This window comes from Panulirus ornatus, chromosome 47, assembly GCF_036320965.1.
Source record: "Panulirus ornatus isolate Po-2019 chromosome 47, ASM3632096v1, whole genome shotgun sequence".
NCBI lineage: Eukaryota > Metazoa > Arthropoda > Malacostraca > Decapoda > Palinuridae > Panulirus > Panulirus ornatus.
This window is the reverse complement of record NC_092270.1, coordinates 17,908,174-17,927,211: the sequence shown is the minus strand read 5'-3', so window position 1 is coordinate 17,927,211 and position 19,038 is coordinate 17,908,174. Positions and strand designations below refer to the sequence as shown.

The 19,038-nt window shown below is 40.4% G+C and overlaps 1 protein-coding gene across 3 annotated transcripts in view; it reads right to left on the bottom strand.

Moving 5' to 3' along the window:
• LOC139763622 (uncharacterized) overlaps positions 1-19,038 on the bottom strand; it is a 77,746-nt gene that overhangs the window by 18,998 nt on the left and 39,710 nt on the right. For all 3 annotated transcript variants that reach the window (XM_071689854.1, XM_071689856.1, XM_071689855.1), the window contains 2 exons: positions 13,476-13,647; positions 11,317-11,403 (listed from right to left, as the gene is read on the bottom strand). In XM_071689854.1, the coding sequence (XP_071545955.1) occupies positions 11,317-11,403; positions 13,476-13,647 (259 nt within the window). The remainder of the gene's footprint in view (positions 1-11,316; positions 11,404-13,475; positions 13,648-19,038) is intronic.

Sequence of the window (19,038 nt, the reverse complement as noted above, 5' to 3'; positions counted from 1 at the left end):
TTCTAAAAGGGGAAACAGAAGGAGGAGTCAAGCGGAGAATGCTCATCCTCCTCGTAGGCTCAGATTGGGGTGTCTAAATGTGTGTGGATGTAACCAAGATGAGAAAAAAGGAGAGATAGGTAGTATGTTTGAGGAAAGAAACCTGGATGTTTTGGCTCTGAGTGAAACGAAGCACAAGGGTAAAGGGGAAGAGTGGTTTGGGAATGTCTTGGGAGTAAAGTCAGGGGTTAGTGAGAGGACAAGAGCAAGGGAAGGAGTAGCAATACTCCTGAAACAGGAGTTGTGGGAGTATGTGATAGAATGTAAGAAAGTAAATTCTAGATTGATATGGGTAAAACTGAAAGTGGATGGAGAGAGATGGGTGATTATTGGTGCTTATGCACCTGGGCATGAGAAGAAAGACCATGAGAGGCAAGTGTTTTGGGAGCAGCTGAATGAGTGTGTTAGTGGTTTTGATGCACAAGACTAGGTTATAGTGATGGGTGATTTGTGCAAAGGTGAGTAATGTGGCAGTTGAGGGAATAATTGGTATACATGGGGTGTTCAGTGTTGTAAATGGAAATGGTGAAGAGCTTGTAGATTTATGTGCTGAAAAAGGACTGGTGATTGGGAATACCTGGTTTAAAAAGCGAGATATACATAAGTATACATATGTAAGAAGGAGAGATGGCCAGGGAGCGTTATTGGATTATGTGTTAATTGATAGGCGCGCGAAAGAGAGACTTTTGGATGTTAATGTGCTGAGAGGTGCAACTGGAGGGATGTCTGATCATTATCTTGTGGAGGCGAAGGTGAAGATTTGTAGGGGTTTTCAGAAAAGAAGAGAGAATGTTGGGGTGAAGAGAGTGGTCAGAATAAGTGAGCTTGGGAAGGAGACTTGTGTGAGGAAGTACCAGGAGAGACTGAGTACAGAATGGAGAAAGGTGAGAACAAAGGAGGTAAGGGGAGTGGGGGAGGAATAGGATGTATTTAGGGAAGCAGTGATGGCTTGCGCAAAAGATGCTTGTGGCATGAGAAGAGTGGGAGGTGGGTTGATTAGAAAGGGTAATGAGTGGTGGGATGAAGAAGCAAGATTATTAGTGAAAGAGAAGAGAGAGGCATTTGGACAATTTTTGCAGGGAAAAAATGCATATGAGTGGGAGATGTATAAAAGAAAGAGGCATGAGGTCAAGAGAAAGGTGCAAGAGGTGAAAAAGAGGGCAAATGAGAGTTGGGGTGAGAGAGTATCATTAAGTTTTAGGGAGAATAAAAAGATGTTTTGGAAGGAGGTAAATAATCCGCCATTTCCCGCATTAGCGAGGTAGTGTTAAGAACAGAGGACTGGGCCTTTGTGGAATATCCTCACCTGGCCCCCCTCTGTTACTTCTTTTGGGGAAAAGAAAAAAAAAAAAAAAAAAACGAGAGGGGAGGATTTCCAGCCTCCCACTCCCTCCCCTTTTAGTCGCCTTCTACGACACGCAGGGAATACGTGGGAAGTATTCTTCATCCCCTATCCCCAGGGATATATATATATATATCTTCTGAGAGAGCAGAAGAGGGTGTTTTGAAATGGTTTGGGCAGATGGAGAGAATGAGTGAGGAAAGATTGACCAAGAGGATATATGTGTCGGAGGTGGAGGGAAGGAGGAGATGTGGGAGACCAAATTGGAGGTGGAAAGATGGAGTGAAAAAGATTTTGTGTGATCGGGGCCTGAACATGCAGGAGGGTGAAAGGAGGGCAAGGAATAGAGTGAATTGGATCGATGTGGTATACTGGGGTTGACGTGCTGTCAGTGGATTGAATCAGGGCATGTGAAGCGTCTGGGGTAAACCATGGAAAGCTGTGTGGGTATGTATATTTGCATGTGTGGACGTATGTATATACATGTGTATGGGGGTGGGTTGGGCCATTTCTTTCGTCTGTTTCCTTGCGCTACCTCGCAAACGCGGGAGACAGCGACAAAAAAAAAAAAAAAAAAAAAAAAGGTCATACATTACATTACATTACATTACATTACATTACATTACATTACATTACATTACATACATACATACATACATACATACATACATACATACATACATACATACATACATACATACATACATACATACATACATACATACATACCATATATATTAGTTTATTATTTTTGTAATATGATTCTCTTTTGTTTTCTCTCATATGAATATTATTTTACATAATGATTTGATAGTAAATATTTTGTTCATTTTGTCATCTGTTCTGTGGCAAAACCTTACTCATAAGGTTTGAAGACAGATTACTCATTCTAATATTGTATGCCTTGAAGGTGTCTACATTCTTATGATTGTTTCTTTCAGTTTTACTGGATACTAACACCAAAACACTGCTGTAGTTCCAAAGAAAAACAGTGGTTTCACAAGAAACAATATATATAAATATAGTGATTGATATACAAATGAAAAATATGCAGTTCACAAAAACTCTGTTGAATTGATTCATTCCAGGTAGCATTCTGAATGTATTATATCAAGGTAATCTGGACAACCATAAAAAATCATTTTGATTATACTGTACAGAATTGTAAAGTTAGGTATTGATTATTATGTTCCTTAGATTTTGCTTTTCCTTTTGTCCTTGTTTAACCTTACAACAGCTGTTATTCAAAGTTAGTTCCACTTTTGTTGGTTTTTATTGATTGTCCTTTATAGACAAACAGTATGTGTTCCATTACTCATTTGTGTAATATTAAGTATACAAGTGCCCACACAAACATGATTAGAAAATTATTAGTAAGTAGGCAGAATTCCTAAATTGAACCTTAACCCTATATACATAGTTGTGGGAGTATGTGATAGAATGTAAGAAAGTAAATTCTCGATTAATATGGGTAAAACTGAAAGTTGATGGAGAGAGATGGGTGATTATTGGTGCATATGCACCTGGGCATGAGAAGAAAGATCATGAGAGGCAAGTGTTTTGGGAGCAGCTGAACGAGTGTGTTAGTGGTTTTGATGCACGGGACCGGGTTATAGTGATGGGTGACTTGAATGCAAAGGTGAGTAATGTGGCAGTTGAGGGAATAATTGGTATACATGGGGTGTTCAGTGTTGTAAATGGAAATGGTGAAGAGCTTGTAGATTTATGTGCTGAAAAAGGACTGGTGATTGGGAATACCTGGTTTAAAAAGCGAGATATACATACATACATACATACATAAGTATCCGTATGTAAGTAGGAGAGATGGCCAGAGAGCGTTATTGGATTATGTGTTAATTGACAGGCGCGCGAAAGAGAGACTTTTGGATGTTAATGTGCTGAGAGGTGCAACTGGAGGGATGTCTGATCATTATCTTGTGGAGGCTAAGGTGAAGATTTGTATGGGTTTTCAGAAAAGAAGAGTGAATGTTGGGGTGAAGAGGGTGGTGAGAGTAAGTGAGCTTGGGAAGGAGACTTGTGTGAGGAAGTACCAGGAGAGACGGAGTACAGAATGGAAAAAGGTGAGAACAATGGAAGTAAGGGGAGTGGGGGAGGAATGGGATGTATTTAGGGAATCAGTGATGGATTGCACAAAAGATGCTTGTGGCATGAGAAGAGTGGGAGGTGGGTTGATTAGAAAGGGTAGTGAGTGGTGGTATGAAGAAGAAAGATTATTAGTGAAAGAGAAGAGAGAGGCATTTGGACGATTTTTGCAGGGAAAAAATGCAACTGAGTGGGAGATGTATAAAAGAAAGAGACAGGAGGTCAAGAGAAAGGTGCAAGAGGTGAAAAAGAGGGCAAATGAGAGTTGGGGTGAGAGAGTATCATTAAATTTTGGGGAGAATAAAAGGATGTTCTGGAAGGAGGTAAATAAAGTGCGTAAGACAAGGGAGCAAATGGGAACTTCAGTGAAGGGCGCAAATGGGGAGGTGATAACTAGTGGTGATGTGAGAAGGAGATGGAGTGAGTATTTTGAAGGTTTGTTGAATGTGTTTGATGATAGAGTGGCAGATATAGGGTGTTTTGGTCAAGGTGGTGTGCAAAGTGAGAGGGTTAGGGAAAATGATTTGGTAAACAGAGAAGAGGTAGTAAAAGCTTTGCGGAAGATGAAAGCCGGCAAGGCAGCAGGTTTGGATGGTATTGCAGTGGAATTTATTAATAAAGGGGGTGACTGTATTATTGACTGGTTGGTAAGGTTATTTAATGTATGTATGACTCATGGTGAGGTGCCTGAGGATTGGCAGAATGCGTGCATAGTGCCATTGTACAAAGGCAAAGGGGATAAGAGTGAGTGCTCAAATTTCAGAGGTATAAGTTTGTTGAGTATTCCTGGTAAATTATATGGGAGGGTATTGATTGAGAGGGTGAAGGCATGTACAGAGCATCAGATTGGGGAAGAGCAGTGTGGTTTCAGAAGTGGTAGAGGATGTGTGGATCAGGTGTTTGCTTTGAAGAATGTATGTGAGAAATACTTAGAAAAGCAAATGGATTTGTATGTAGCATTTATGGATCTGGAGAAGGCACATGATAGAGTTGATGGAGATGCTCTGTGGAGGCTATTAAGAATGTATGGTGTGGGAGGCAAGTTGTTAGAAGCAGTGAAAAGTTTTTATCGAGGATGTAAGGCATGTGTACGTGTAGGAAGAGAGGAAAGTGATTGATTCTCAGTGAATGTAGGTTTGCGGCAGGGGTGTGTGATTATCTCGGAAAGCAAAAATGGGTATGTTTGAAGGAATAGTGGTTCCAACAATGTTGTATGGTTGCGAGGCGTGGGCTATGGATAGAGTTATGCGCAGGAGGGTGGATGTGCTGGAAATCAGATGTTTGAGGACAATGTGTGGTGTGAGGTGGTTTGATCGAGTAAGTAACATAAGGGTAAGAGAGATGTGTGGAAATAAAAAGAGCGTGGTTGAGAGAGCAGAAGAGGGTGTTTTGAAATGGTTTGGGCACATGGAGAGAATGAGTGAGGAAAGATTGACCAAGACGATATATGTGTCGGAGGTGGAGGGAACGAGGAAGTGGGAGACTAAATTTTAGGTGGAAAGATAGAGTGAAAAAGATTTTGTGTGATCAGGGCCTGAACATGCAGGAGGGTGAAAGGAGGGCAAGGAATAGAGTGAATTGGAGCGATGTGGTATACCGGGGTTGACGTGCTGTCAGTGGATTGAATCAGGGCATGTGAAGCGTCTGGGGTAAACTATGGAAAGCTGTGTAGGTATGTATATTTGCGTGTGTGGACGTGTATGTATATACATGTGTATGGGGGTGGGTTGGGCCATTTCTTTCGTCTGTTTCCTTGCGCTACCTCGCAAACGCGGGAGATAGCGACAAAAAAAAATATATTATCCCTGGGGATAGGGGATTAAGAATACTTCCCACGTATTCCCTGCATGTCGTAGAAGGCGACTAAAAGGGGAGGGAGCTGGGGGCTGGAAATCCTCCCCTCTCGTTTTTTTTTTTTTAATTTTGCAAAAGAAGGAACAGAGTGGGGCCAGGTGAGGATATTCCAAAAAAGGCCCATCCTCTTTTCTTAACACTACCTCGCTAATGCGGGAAATGGCGAATAGTTTAAAAGAAAGAAAAGAATATATATACATATATATATATATATATGTGCATACAAGCAGATTCTTCGCATGTTTCCTGGCGCTACCTTGCTCACAGTGGGAAACAGTGAATAAGTATAATAAATAAGTAATTCCTTGATACATCTCTGTAAATAGAGTTAGTAACAATCTCAGTAAATATGTAAACAAGACGGCTGACATATGTATACTGAAATTATAATAAAGAATCCTTTAAGACTACTACTTACACAACTGCAACCAACATGCAGTATCACATATACATAACATAAAGGGCAACAAAAGTCCCACCCTAAATTAAATACAAGGTGAAGAAGTCTATTGAAAATTCATTAGTTTGCACAAATTAACAATATACATCTGCCTAGTATATGCATACTATAAATCCAAGCTTCCTACCGTTCAGCAGGGCCTCTGAGAGGGGGGGGGGGTTGCAGGAGAGTACATCATACCCAGGCCCAGGGGCCCAAAAGGGGGCCTGGGAATTTCCTGGGACCTCAGAAAATGCTAAAAATTAAGAGAACTCCATTCTACTCCTTCTCATCTTCCATAACCTTTTTGGCCATTTAAGAGTACTCCATTCCACTCCTCTTTCATCTTCCATAACCCTTTTGGCCTCCCAGCTCATAGGATAAAACCATAGTGTATAAAAACAGGATGACTAATGGAGAAGAGGACCAAAAGAAACTTTGTAACCAACCCGATAAAATTCCTCTCATGGGCTCTGCCATTCAGCACTAAGTTCTTAGTTACAGTGCTCAAATAAAAACATGAAGCCAGACAAAACCATGGAAATACTGTGGGGTGTGGCTGTGAGCAGGGAGCCAAGGTTTTGGTGCATTACAAGACAGTAAGAGAATGGATGCGAGTGAATGTGGTCTTTCTTAGTCTGTTCATGGTATTACCTTGCTAATGTGGAAATGGTTATCAAGTATATAAAACTTACCTAGTTGTAGTATAACAAAGGCAATACAGAGATCTCCATTAAAATGGTAGAGAAATCTTGGTGGGTTTTGGAGGATGTACATCATTCAAATTTTCCCCATTTCAAAATGAGTAAAAATGTAAAAGCAAAGGAGATACACAGAGAGGTGAAATATTATCTCATAACTGACTACAGTATAATGATGAAGTTATACACATATACCCCCCATGGAGTGTGGTGAAGGATGAGTTTCAGAGGGTGTACTTCATCCAGCTTTTTCTTTCCCATCATAAAATGAAGAAATAAAAGTGAAGGAAATGTACAAAAAAGGGCTAAAAGTTTTTAAAAGTTTGTGGTATAATGATGAAGCTAATGCACTGATCCCACAGGGTAGCAGTGGAGAGATGCTGCAATAGCGTGCACACATTTGTGGAGTTACCAAGTCTTCACCATGCTGCCCACATATGACAAAAAGGAAACACTTAGTAACCATATAAATGTTATGATACTGGCATGCAGTTCAAACAAAGCTAGTGAAGATTAGCAATTCTATCATGACTACTGTCATGCCTCAGTTTGCTGAAAATTACTTCCATCATTTGAGAGTTAATAAGAAAATTTGTGCTAATATTTGCCATAAAATCTGCTAACTTTGTTGTTGCCATAATGGGTACCTATGGTGTAAGAATTGAATTTATCAAAATAAGATTACCTATTTGTACCGTGCTGGGAAGAATTCGAGCAGTCAAGGAGCCCCATCTTCTGAACATTCTCTACAATCATACAACTTCTTGAATTCATGTAAGCTGTCTTTATTAACCATGTCCTCAGTTATTCTATTCTATTCATTCTCCAATATACTACTTAAGTACTTCTTTATAACTTCATGTTATGTCCTCTATTTGCTCAATCCCAATACACCTCTCAAAGTACTGTTCACTGTTCATGTCATCATTCCGTTTAAAACTTTAAGGTTGTGATTAGGTCATCCCTCACTCTTCTTTCCTCCAAGGCAGGTAAATCTAGATCAGAACCTCTAGTCTCACCCCAGGAATTCGTCCTAACTTCCTAAAACCCCTTTATCTTCCTTGCCAAGATATATATTTATATTTATCATATTCATTTTGCTTTGTCGCTGTCTCCCGCGTTTGCGAGGTAGCGCAAGGAAACAGACGAAAGAAATGGCCCAACCCACCCCCAATACACATGTATATACATACACGTCCCCACATGCAAATATACATACCTATACATCTCAATGTACACATATATATACACACACAGACATATACATATATACACATGCACACAATTCACACTGTCTGCCTTTATTCATTCCCATCGCCATCTCGCCACACATGGAATAACATCCCCCTCCCCTCATGTGTGCGAGGTAGCGTTAGGAAAAGACAACAAAGGCCCCATTCGTTCACACTCAGTCTCTAGCTGTCATGCAATAATGCCCAAAACCACAGCTCCCTTTCCACATCCACGGCCCTACAGAACCTTCCATGGTTTACCCCAGACGCTTCACATGCCCTGATTCAATCCACTGACAGCACGTCGACCCCGATATACCACATCGATCCAATTCAATCTATTCCTTGCACGCCTTTCACCCTCCTGCATGTTCAGGCCCCGATCACTCAAAATCTTTTTCACTCCATCTTTCCACCTACAATTTGGTCTCCCACTTCTCCTCCTTCCCTCCACCTCCGACACATATATACTCTTAGTCAATCTTTCCTCACTCATTCTCTCCATGTGCCCAAACCATTTCATAACACCCTCTTCTGCTCTCTCAACCACGCTCTTCTTATTTCCACACATCTCTCTTACCCTTACATTACTTACTCGATCAAACCACCTCACACCACATATTGTCCTCAAGCATCTCATTTCCAGCACATTCACCCTCCTGCGCACTACTCTATCCATAGCCCATGCCTCGCAACCATACAACATTGTTGGAACCACTATTCCTTCAAACATACCCATTTTTGCTTTCCAAGATAATGTTCTCGACTTCCACACATTCTTCAAGGCTCCCAGGCTTTTCGCCCCCTCCTCCACCCTATGATTCACTTCCGCTTCCATGGTTCCATCCGCTGCCAGATCCACTCCCAGATATCTAAAACACTACTTCCTCCAGTTTTTCTCCATTCAAACTTACCTCCCAATTGACATGACCCTCAACCCTACTGTACCTAATAACCTTGCTCTTATTCACATTTACTCTTAACTTTCTTCTTTCACACACTTTACCGAACTCAGTCACCAGCTTCTGCAGTTTCTCACATGAATCAGCCACCAGTGCTGTATCATCAGCGAACAACAACTGACTCACTTCCCAAGCTCTCTCATCCCCAACAGACTTCATACTTGCCCCTCTTTCCAAAACTCTTGCATTCACCTCCCTAACAACCCCATCCATAAACAAATTAAACAACTATGGAGACATCACACACCCATGCCACAAACCTACATTCACTGAGAACCAATCACTTTCCTCTCTTCCTACACGTACACATGCCTTACATGTGTAAGGCAAGATACCTGCATATCTAATACATTGCTCTTTATGTCTTCATGTTTTGAATTATTTAACCTGCATTTCCCTTTTCGTATTTTCCCAACTTACTGTATAGTTAAAGTTCCTTCACTCACAGTAATTCATATTCTCCAGACCATCAATTTAACTGGAGAAACATTTCTATATTCTTTCCAGCTTGTGTATATCCATCTGCTTATTCAGTGTCCAAACAACACAGCAGTATTCTATCTTGCTTCTTATATATACACTCAACATTCTTATCTCTAGTTTTTTTTTCTTGTGAAAGTTTGCATTATCATGCTATTCACCATTTGATTTGAAAGCACTATTTCATCAATATGCTCCCTAAATTCAAGTTGGTCATTTACAGTAACTCCAAAGTTTTGCATCTATTCCTTCCTATTTCCCTTTGGGATCTTTCATGACGGAACTAACACCTTGTGAATCATTCCATGACTTATTTGTTCATATTGCTCCTCAATAATTTCACAAAGTTCCCTTCCACCCATCTGCAGACAGCATCCAGGTCTCATTTCTCTTGGTCTTCTGGACTCAACATCTTACTTAGTCTTATGTCATCTGGAAAACAACTGGATATGCTCTCCCTTATATCCTTATCTACATCTCAAATTATGATTACAAAAAGTACTAAAGCTAATACCATTCTGTGCAGTACAAATGAAAACATACCTTCTTTATAAGATGTGGTTCTATCTCATGCATGCCTCACACCCTCCTGCATGCCTTATTACTCTAAACACCTTACCCAACATCCTGTCTCCAATCTGGTCACCTCCTTCTCTATGTCCTTTCCTCTCCTCATTCATCCTCTTCATGTATCCAAGCCCTTTCAGTACACCTTCTTCAGTTCTCTCAACCATACTCTCCTTACAACCACACCCCTCACTTACCCTATCCTTTCTTCCTCGATTAACACTACTCCAACCACATACTGACCTTAAGCATCATTCCAGACTTACACTCTCTTCCATACTTCTTTATCTATGGCCCATGCATCACATCTCTAACACCCACACTGCATATTTACATATACACATATATACATATATGTATGTGCATGAGCGTGTATGTATATATGCATGTATACGAGTGGATGGACCTTTCTTCTGTTTCCTGGAGTGACCTCATTGATGCTGGAAACGGCAATCAAGAATAATACAAAATACAATATATTTACATACATATGTACACTTCAGAAATGCTTCTATGGCAGAAGGCTATAGAAAGTATCTATAAAAACCATGGCAACTCTTAGCAGTCAAAATACTGGTGATATAAGCAAATCCCACAAACATTAGCAATCAAACACAATTTCTAGAGCCCGCTACATAAGACTTCATATGATGATTCGAGGTTTAAGGGATAATTAGAAATCCAATATCCCTGTGGATTTTCATGCATGAACCTAAAGTGAAACTATGTTAAACATGACATAAACAGGGACCGGGTCCTTTAGTCTGGAACATAAATACATAGTGTATGATCAGGACGACAATGCAAAACATAAAAAAAAAAAAGGAGCAAGTACATAATATCTGGGGACATCATGAATAAACTGTACAATAAGGTATCTGTTTAGATCGACCACTGCTGAACAGATGTTGCATCAAATATTCAAAGAATGGGGTACATCAATGATGATAAAACATTTTTTTTTTTTTGCTTTGTTGCTGTCTCCCGCGTTTGCGAGGTAGTGCAAGGAAACAGACGAAAGAAATGGCCCAACCCACCCACATACACATGTATATACATACGTCCACACACGCAACTATACATACCTACACAGCTTTCCATGGTTTACCCCAGACGCTTCACATGCCCTGATTCAATCCAGTGACAGCACGTCAACCCCGGTATACCACATCGATCCAATTCACTCTATTCCTTGCCCTCCTTTCACCCTCCTGCATGTTCAGGCCCCGATCACACAAAATCTTTTTCACTCCATCTTTCCACCTAAAATTTGGTCTCCCACTTCTCCTCGTTCCCTCCACCTCTGACACATATATCCTCTTGGTCAATCTTTCCTCACTCATTCTCTCCACGTGCCCAAACCATTTCAAAACACCCTCTTCTGCTCTCTCAACCACGCTCTTTTTATTTCCACACATCTCTCTTACCTTACGTTACTTACTAGATCAAACCACCTCACACCACACATTGTCCTCAAACATCTCATTTCCAGCACATCCATCCTCCTGTGCACTTATTATATATATGAATTACATTGTCATCAACTGCAGAAAGAGAAATGTTAAAATTCCATTTTATGATCAAGCTCAACACTTACAATCCATTTCTCAATCGCTGAACACGCTCAATTTCTCTTTCTCGCCACTTACGACGTCCAGCTTTGCCTAGTCCAGGTGGGGGTTGTCTGAAATAAAATATCAAATTTCAGCAATTGCACCGTTTCCAGGAAATTAAAACTATAAGTTGAATTTTTGAAGGGTTGCAGGTATTCTGTTTTGAGAGACTCAACGTCCAACAACGAGTTAATGCTGCATGCTTGTTGTTACATGGTTAATGTCAGAAAGAGGGATGTAACCGAGGTTGTCAGCATACGAAAAGACTTTTGCAGCATGATATGTAGGGGGTACAGACAAGTTATGTAGGATGAGACTGAAGGGGGTTGGAGGGAGAACTGCTCGATGTGCAGTTCCACTGTTGAGTTTGAGGGCTTTTGGGGTAAAACAATTGTGAATGACTGGTTTGTTGTATAACTATGAAAATGGCAAACCAATTCTTGTCACTGTTGTAGAGGGTGGAGTTAAGTAACTGTAGTGTATGTGTTAAAATATATTGCCTCCAGAATACTGTGGGACTGGAGGTTGTGGTTAGTTTAAGAAATATAAGATATGTTGTGTGTGGTTCAAGTGCAGTACAAAGACGGAGTCCCTGGGTTTAAGGTTATGCTGTATGGATGAAAGAGGACCATCTTGACTGATTCTGTTGACAAGTCTTTCAAGAGTTTGACTACTGATCAAAGTGGGTATAGTGGGCAATAGGATGAGAGGGAGTCTGGGAGCTTGGAGGGTTTCAAGATGGTACAAATGATGGCGCATTTCCAGATGTTTGGGACTTTGTTATGTAGCTACAAGTTTAAGATAACAGAGTAGTCAGGTTGACGTTCATATGTTATATGTTATCAGGGTCAGCTGCAGAAGAGTTCTCTATACTTTTAATTGCATTCTGAATATTTGAGGGGTGCGAAGGCTGGGCGAGCACTTGTTTCAATGTGGGGTCTGTGTTGTCTCTTCATGACTGTTCCATGTTGGGGTGTGAATGCTTTCTGTCCAATGTTCGAACAGTTTTATGAGCATGTTTCCATTTTCTTTTGGAATAGCAACTATATTCTTTTGGGTTAGAAGTTCCTAATGTACTGGGGCAGGAGTGTTTTAGGAAGAGAGAATTCTCTTTACTGTCTTTAGAGTTGGTTTTGTAGTCCAATGCATCAAGGAATGGATACCAGTTTGCTGTCTTTTTTTAATAGCAATTAAATTACTGATGGTAATGTTAAGATTTTGAAATTGATTTATGCCCTCTGCTGATGGAGAATGGTTTGCTTGAGCAAGTTTCTTGCTTTATGAGGTTTACAATTCTGTGGGGAGAAGTCTGGGTTATAATGCTTTCTCTAACCGCTTGTGGTATGAGTATAAATTTCACAAGTCATTGTCTTTGTTGTCTGTCTTTTCTCAAGTTTGTGTTGTTAAAAAATGGAAGAGTGGATCTAGATGCAATTATGATTTTTCCTTGGATGAAAGCTATGTGTATGTTCTTTTCTTGGAGATGGCTGAGGACTTCTGTATTTTTGTTTTTTTATGCCCCTCGCATTAAACTGTATGGTGATTTGTGCATTAATTTCCTTCTGTGGGCATTTAATCTGTTCTGGGTAATGTTGTGTGTTTTGTACTGCTGTTCAAGTCCTTGCATTGGGAGCGTGTGTATGGATGAGAGCTATGAATGTCTGTGACCAGGTGGTTACTGCATTTCTTGAGCCCCCAGTAGATCTTTGCAGATGGCAGGGATGTACGGTGGACAAGATACCACTCAATACAGATGTTGCATCTTAGTGTTTTCTGGGGATGAGGTCCAGGAATAAGTCAATTAAGTCACTGTCTTCAGGGATTACAGCTGGAACATTACCCCATTGGTGATAAAAAGCAAGCATGAGATATAAAAGTGCTCTGTTAACTCTCTCAGGTTCTATGCCACAATTCACTCCAAGGAAACACCTGCTGTTGCTACTTAAGCAACTGAAACTTGATGAAGTCCATAACATTACACATGTTACCTTAACATGCAATGGAAGTGGGAAATAAAAGTGGGTGTACAGTGCACTTAAACTTCTGATCTTGGATGGAAAAATCCATTCAGGTATGATATCAAGTACGCAGTCATTTCTAATATATCTGGAAAAAGTCACAACCACCACCACTGTTAACATACCTGGGTATCTCTTTGTAAACTATGCTTTCATTAGGATTATAAGATGAAAGAACCATTTCACTGTCCCAATCTTCCTGTGAGGCACTGTCACTTCTTGCCTGGGGTTGAGCAACCTGGTGTCTTGACTCAGCCATCTGCCGATTGTACAGCAGCTCTCTATCCGTCTCTTTCCCTTCAAAACATCAAGCTATGATGAGTTTTCTACAAATCTTTTATCATTCATATCATACTCCACTTCATCCAACATCTGTTTGCCACTGCATCCAGATATGTTCCTATGTGACTCTGCTTATATATTATACCGACAAATCTTTGATGAGCATACCAATTCCAATCTCACACATCTATACAGCATGGGATATAGACAAGGGACATTCAGAATCTTCACTGGTGGACCAAATGTTTAAAGATTGTCAGACACCTAAGAAAATTAAACAAAAGAAACATCAATGCTAAATATTACCTATAGTAGGTTCAATGTTGCATAGTTAAGAAATACAATGTGGATTGATTGCGAGTGCTAAGAAATACCAAATCAAACCAGTTCTTTATCACTATCAATTCTGCAGTTCCATAATATGTAACATTAAGCTACCAAGCGTGACAGCACGACACACTTTTAGAATGTATGGCCAGAGAGAGGGATACAGAAACACATTCAAGATAACGCTATATCAGTTTATAAAAGAGCGTAAAGCTATAAGAACAACTGCTACTGCTAATACAAGAACAGGATGAAAGATGAAGCTGGAGTAACATGGTGCTGCTGCAGGAGTGGCAAGTCACTGCCCAGCATTGTTATGCTGCTACAGGAGGGAGAGAATGTTACCATGGTCCCATTGTTCTGCTGCAGGAGGAAGAAGGTACTTCTGAGGTCCTCTAGTTTTCTTGTAGGTGGTGCATGAGGGAGGTGGTGTTAAAGTCCTGTGGTTAAAATGTAGGAAGGAGGTGGGGTTGCCAAGTGTCTATGGTTGTGCTGAATGAGGGAAGTGGTTCTGAAGTGCAATGGCTGTGCTGCATGAGGAAAGGGGCACTGCAGGTTGTGCTAAGGATGAAAATAGCATTTTAAAGTTTCCACAGTTGTGTTGCAGGAGGGAGGAGGCAATGCAAAGGTCCAATGGTTGTGCTGCAATAGGTAGGAGGTGCTCATGATGTCCTGGGTTTCTGTTGCAAGCGCAGCAGGAAGGAGAAGAAATTGCCGACATCCCATGGTGCTGCTATAGAAAATGACAACAATATTGCTAAGATTTTCTGGTTGTACTGCAGGAAAGAGGAGACATTGCTGAGATCCTATGACAGTGTTCTAGGGGCTGCAGGAGGCACTGCCTTAGTAACACAGTGTCCTTAAGATGGAAGGAGGCACTACATTTAAAATGGGGCTGCTGCTACAGGGATGAGATGGCACTGCCTAGATCCCATGATGCTGCTGCATGAACAGTGAGGCATAGTCGAGATCATGTGATGGCTCTGGTTGTGAGGATTTGAGAGAAATACTTAAGACTGAATTGTATGAGGCATATATGAATCAAGAAAGAGTGTATGATTTGGTTCAGAGAAATAACTCATGAAAGATGCTACAAATACACGAGGCAAATGGAGTTATCAAATGCAGTGAGAAGCTTTTCCATAAAAAGAAGGGATGTGTGCATAGGAAAGGAGGAGGATGGGAAGATTAGACATTTCAGTGTCAAAGATGTGCAATGTTACTATGGTTATTTATGAACATGGTGGTGAAAGAAGTGAATTCAAGGGGATGAGAGAAAAGGGCAGGTCTGTGGCATGCTAGGAGTGGGGAACCTAGATGGTGAATTGGGTGGCATTGAAATATGATTTGTTTCACCTGACAAGCTCAGACGATTAAGTCCAGAAACTGGTGACAAAAGAGTAGGTGAAAGGAAAAAGTTGAGTAAATGTGAACAAAATTGAGGTCATGAGACCCAACTGGAAGATAATAAGATGGTTTATGAGCAAGACACAGTGGAGGAGCTGGGGAAAGTAAAGCACTTTAGATACACGGTAGCAGTCTTTTCCACAGGTGTAATCATGAAGGCAAAGAGTCATAAGGGAAAGGGAGATAAAGTCCTGGGCGAATTGAGCAACATGCGAAAGGAGAAGTCAAAATTTGTTCTGGCAAAGATGGGTTTATTTGAAGATGCAGTATAGTAGTTCTGACAGTGTTTTGTGGATGCAAATCTTTGGCCCTACACGCAAAAGAATGATAGAGGGTGGATGTGTTAGAAATGAAATGCCAGAGGACAGTATGTGCACCGATTGCAACAGAAATGACGACAGAAAAGTGGTAGCAAGTAGTGTGTGACCGAGAACTGATCAAAGTGTGGTGATATTGTTTAGGCATGTTGAGAGAATGAGCATGAAGAGACTAAGTTTATATACATGTCAGAAAATGTTGGAGCAAGAGAACCAATGTATTTATAGTTTACCAAAACAGGAATAGGACTAGTGCACAGCACTTATTGCACAACTTGCTTGATGAACAAGACTATCCCTCTTTGCTCATAATCATTCTAGGATCATCGGGGACCGACTTCAACCTCATGTCAAGTTTTCTTGTAAACGTTTCTGTAATTATCCCTTGCACGCTTCTCAATTCTCATGGTATCATGCTCAACAGTTATTCGAGCTTCCTTGCAGGGTCTCGTGTATATCTTTGATCAACATGTATTTGTTATGCTTCATGGTATTCTTGCAAAGTTAATTCTGTAAATTCCTAGACGAGAGGCTTTCAGGTTCAATCTACTGCTGATCATAGATTATCAGGTATATTTCTCTTCTTTCTAAGATATAGAGTTCTAGTTCTTTCAGCCTATCATGGTGGTGAGGGTGTTCAATCTCCTTGATTTTGCTTCTGAAAAACTTCTGAATGCTATTTAGTTTATTTCCGTTTGATTCACTGGTGACCATACAATGCAGAAAAATTTAATTTTGCTACTATATACATTAAACATTTTCAACATCAGCTTTCTGGCTTTTAGTGTGAAAGTTCTCAGTATCATACCTCCTGTTACTTGAGTTTAGCGACATCTTTTATTATGCTCTCTAGTTTCTAGCCTCTCATATGCTATGACACCAGAATTTGTGCCACTTTCTATCACTTTCTCCGTCAAGCCTTTGCATGGTGTCATCGGTGTATTCTTACTTGTTTCATAACTTACTTGTTCTAATTTTTCTCCATTAACTTCCATCATATTTGCTTCTGTTCATTTGTAGATTGTGTAAAAGTCTTTTTGAATCAATATCGGCTTCTGATCCCATCATTTTGGTTACTGTGGTTTCATCAGCAAAGCTCCCTACTATGCTTCCTTTTATTTCTAGGTTGATATCAGCTATCATAAGGAGTAATGAGGCTAATACCATTTCTTGCATCATCCTACGATAAACCAAGAAGGAGACGGAAGGATGGAGCAAAAGCGGCGCTGACTTAGCAACGCTTACACATTCAGAAGGGTGACAGCTGTGCACTGGATCAAACAAGTTGGAGCACTGCAATATGCAGGGGGCAACATGCTGTCAGAGTGCTGAACCAGGTTATATGAAGTGACATGGGGAAACCACAGAATATTCTATGGAACTTGACTGTGGATGGGGGCTCTCGTTATCATTCATGAAACCTACAGAGTGAATGCAAGAAAATACAGCTGTTGTTCATCTGTTCCTGGCACTACTTCCATACTTTACAAAATGGCAAACAAGTACTCTGCAAAGAAAAAAATTTATGAATTTTTAGAATTGATCAACTACTTTGGTAGGGGGAAAAAAGCAGCAAAACAATTTTCTGTGATTAAGGAAGAGTTTCCTAAAACATCAAAACCATTATTTTTGTTATAAATCAACATCCCACAATCATGGATATCAAAGGAATAAACGCCAGGCCTATTGCCATTGTCTTCTAGCCACAAGAACACATCAGAACTTATGACATCCTGTTGGTCCTGCATATGGTCCACCTCCCATTCTCGTAAATGCATCCTCCCCATGCTCACCAACACTGTACATCTCCAATCAGTCTCCTATTCAATTATATCAAAATGAGAGCAGTTCTCTTCCTCATCTGATAAAACTCATCTAGCAATCTCATTTTCAAGGACATGGGAATGATCACACGAACAGCTGAAGCACATTGTGCTCCAAGAGGTAAATGCACAGGGATGGCAAGGATGCACCAGGAAAAGCACACATAGCCCTGGCAAATCCCAGTAGAGGGCACACAACTGTCCACTACTGTCACCAAAATGATACAGAGGACTCCAGGCTGCTTAAGAAATCCTCTTTTGTTTACGTTGTTATAAATGGCCAGCCAATAGTCAATAATGTGCAAGAATTATGTGTAGACTGAAACCACTAGTACCAAGTTATGCTTGAAGACCATGCCCATGGCATTGATAGTCAAAATTTCACCAAACCATCCATGAACAGAATAAGCAGCCTACAGCCTGGTTGGCATCATACAACCCTGATGGAGACCCACCTTCAAAAAGAAACACTCATGCTCCTCCCTTCCTACCTGCACAAGTCATGCTCTCCCAGTAAAAACTCCATATATTTGCAACAACTTCCACAAACTATCTTTCTCAAGCCTAGTATTACAATTTCTCCAGATCCATAAATGCCACACACAAGTCTGTCTCTTTCTCTAAGTACTTATCAAAAGCCTTCAGAGAAAACACCCTCTACTACTCATGATGCCACAATGATCCTCCCTAATATGATGCCTTGTGCATGCCACCAACCTAAATCACCATTCTCCCATACACCTTACCATCCTCCTGAGTCCCCCTGTACCTTTATATAAGGGCACTAAATATGCATTCCATCTCAAGCACCTTACTTTGGGCCCAACACTAATTAAATAGCCTGAAAAATCAATTCAAAACACTGTCTTAAACTCAACTGCAAGCCATCCATTCCTACTGCTCTGTCATTTTTCATCTTACACAAAGGACATGGTGTCACCTCTCTTTTCACTAAATCATTCACAAAGGTTGTCCCACTGAATACCACCTCATCTAAAACATACCAAATTCATCATGAAATCATCCAATGTATTTAACAGTCCTTCAAAATACTCTTTTTTTCTTTATAGTTACCATTTCCTCATCTGTTTCCCTCACTTTTCCTCCCATCTGTTCTCATGTTCTCAAGCTATTCACCTTCTGAAGTACTGAAGTATTTTCAGTTTCTTCCTGAAGTTCAATACTTTTATCCCATCTCTCATCTGCACTCTTTACCAGCTCTAGTACAATACTCCTAACTTCCTGTTACTTTCCCTTTTATGTTTCGGTTGTTTGCACTCCATACATATCTATTCTTACTCTTGCAAAAGGTTATCTACCTCATACTATCACTCACAACCCTTTCTCATAAACCCACATCTCGATGAATTTAATTGTCAGAAGGTACCTCCCCATCATGATTTTGTTTATATCACAATAACCTTCACATAAAATTAATCATTACACACTACTGAAATATCTAATGACAATACCTGGTGAGTGGTGGTTTGATGAGTAAGAGAGGTGTGGTAATAAAAAAAGTGTGGTCGAGA